General features: G+C 56.0%; 1 protein-coding gene across 1 annotated transcript; it reads left to right on the forward strand.

The window, feature by feature from the left end:
- Positions 1-261: 261 nt before the first annotated feature.
- Tsp_15806 (conserved hypothetical protein) lies at positions 262-737 on the forward strand (the record flags this gene model as incomplete). The annotated part of the gene is made up of 1 exon (XM_003366517.1): positions 262-737. A coding segment is annotated over exon 1 (476 nt), but the record flags the coding sequence as incomplete, so codon positions are not given.
- Between the last annotated feature and the right edge of the window lie 86 nt (positions 738-823).

Raw genomic sequence — 823 nt, forward strand, 5'->3', positions numbered from 1 at the left:
GTTAGCGGAGCTAGGGAACCGGAAGACGTCCGCGAAGGAGATCGCCATCGACGAGAGTTTTTGGACCCCGATCGCTGCCCACGCCGTGGAAGATACACCAAATCCACTCTTTATTATACAGTCCACTTACTTATTGGCCGGACGAACGAACGTCTGGTCTATTCATACCTGAACGTCAGATTACTGTCGCTAGTCTGACTCTAACATTGGTCCTCCGAGCCGGATCAATCGAAAACCAGCAACCTACGGATAGTGGATACCATGGCGTCCTCTGCGAAATCACGGAGCAAGAAACTCGTGGCCCTCAAAGATCGGCTGAACCGACTGTTGGCAGAACTGGATGAGTTGTGCATCAGTTCCGCCGATGTCTTTGAGGTGGAAGAGCAGGTCTCGTTAATGGAGGAGTCGTTCCGGGCCGCAGACGCGCTCCAAACCGAAGTGGAGCTGGACCTGGAAGGTGAAGAGCGGCAAGCCGCGATAGATGCCTGGGCGTTATGTCGCCAGAACTACCGTGAGGGAAAGGCTCGTGCACGCGCAAGGATGGTTGAGGCGCGCGGAGAAGGCCCCATCGGTAGCGGCAATGTTAGCGCGGGCATGCCGGCGGTTCGGTCCAGCAATGGGAGGTTGCCGGAGGTAACTCTCCCGAAGTTTACGGGGAAGGTGTTGGAATTCCCTTCCTTTTGGGCCCAGTTCGAGGCCAACGTACACAAACGGAATGACTTGGACAACGCCACCAAGTTCACCTACTTGTTGTCCAACACCGAAGGGACGGCGAGGAACGCCATTGAAGGCATCCCGCTCACTCCAGAGAATTACCCCCAGG

The sequence above is a fragment of the Trichinella spiralis genome, assembly GCF_000181795.1.
Source record: "Trichinella spiralis strain ISS 195 chromosome Unknown Scfld5873, whole genome shotgun sequence".
Lineage (NCBI taxonomy): Eukaryota > Metazoa > Nematoda > Enoplea > Trichinellida > Trichinellidae > Trichinella > Trichinella spiralis.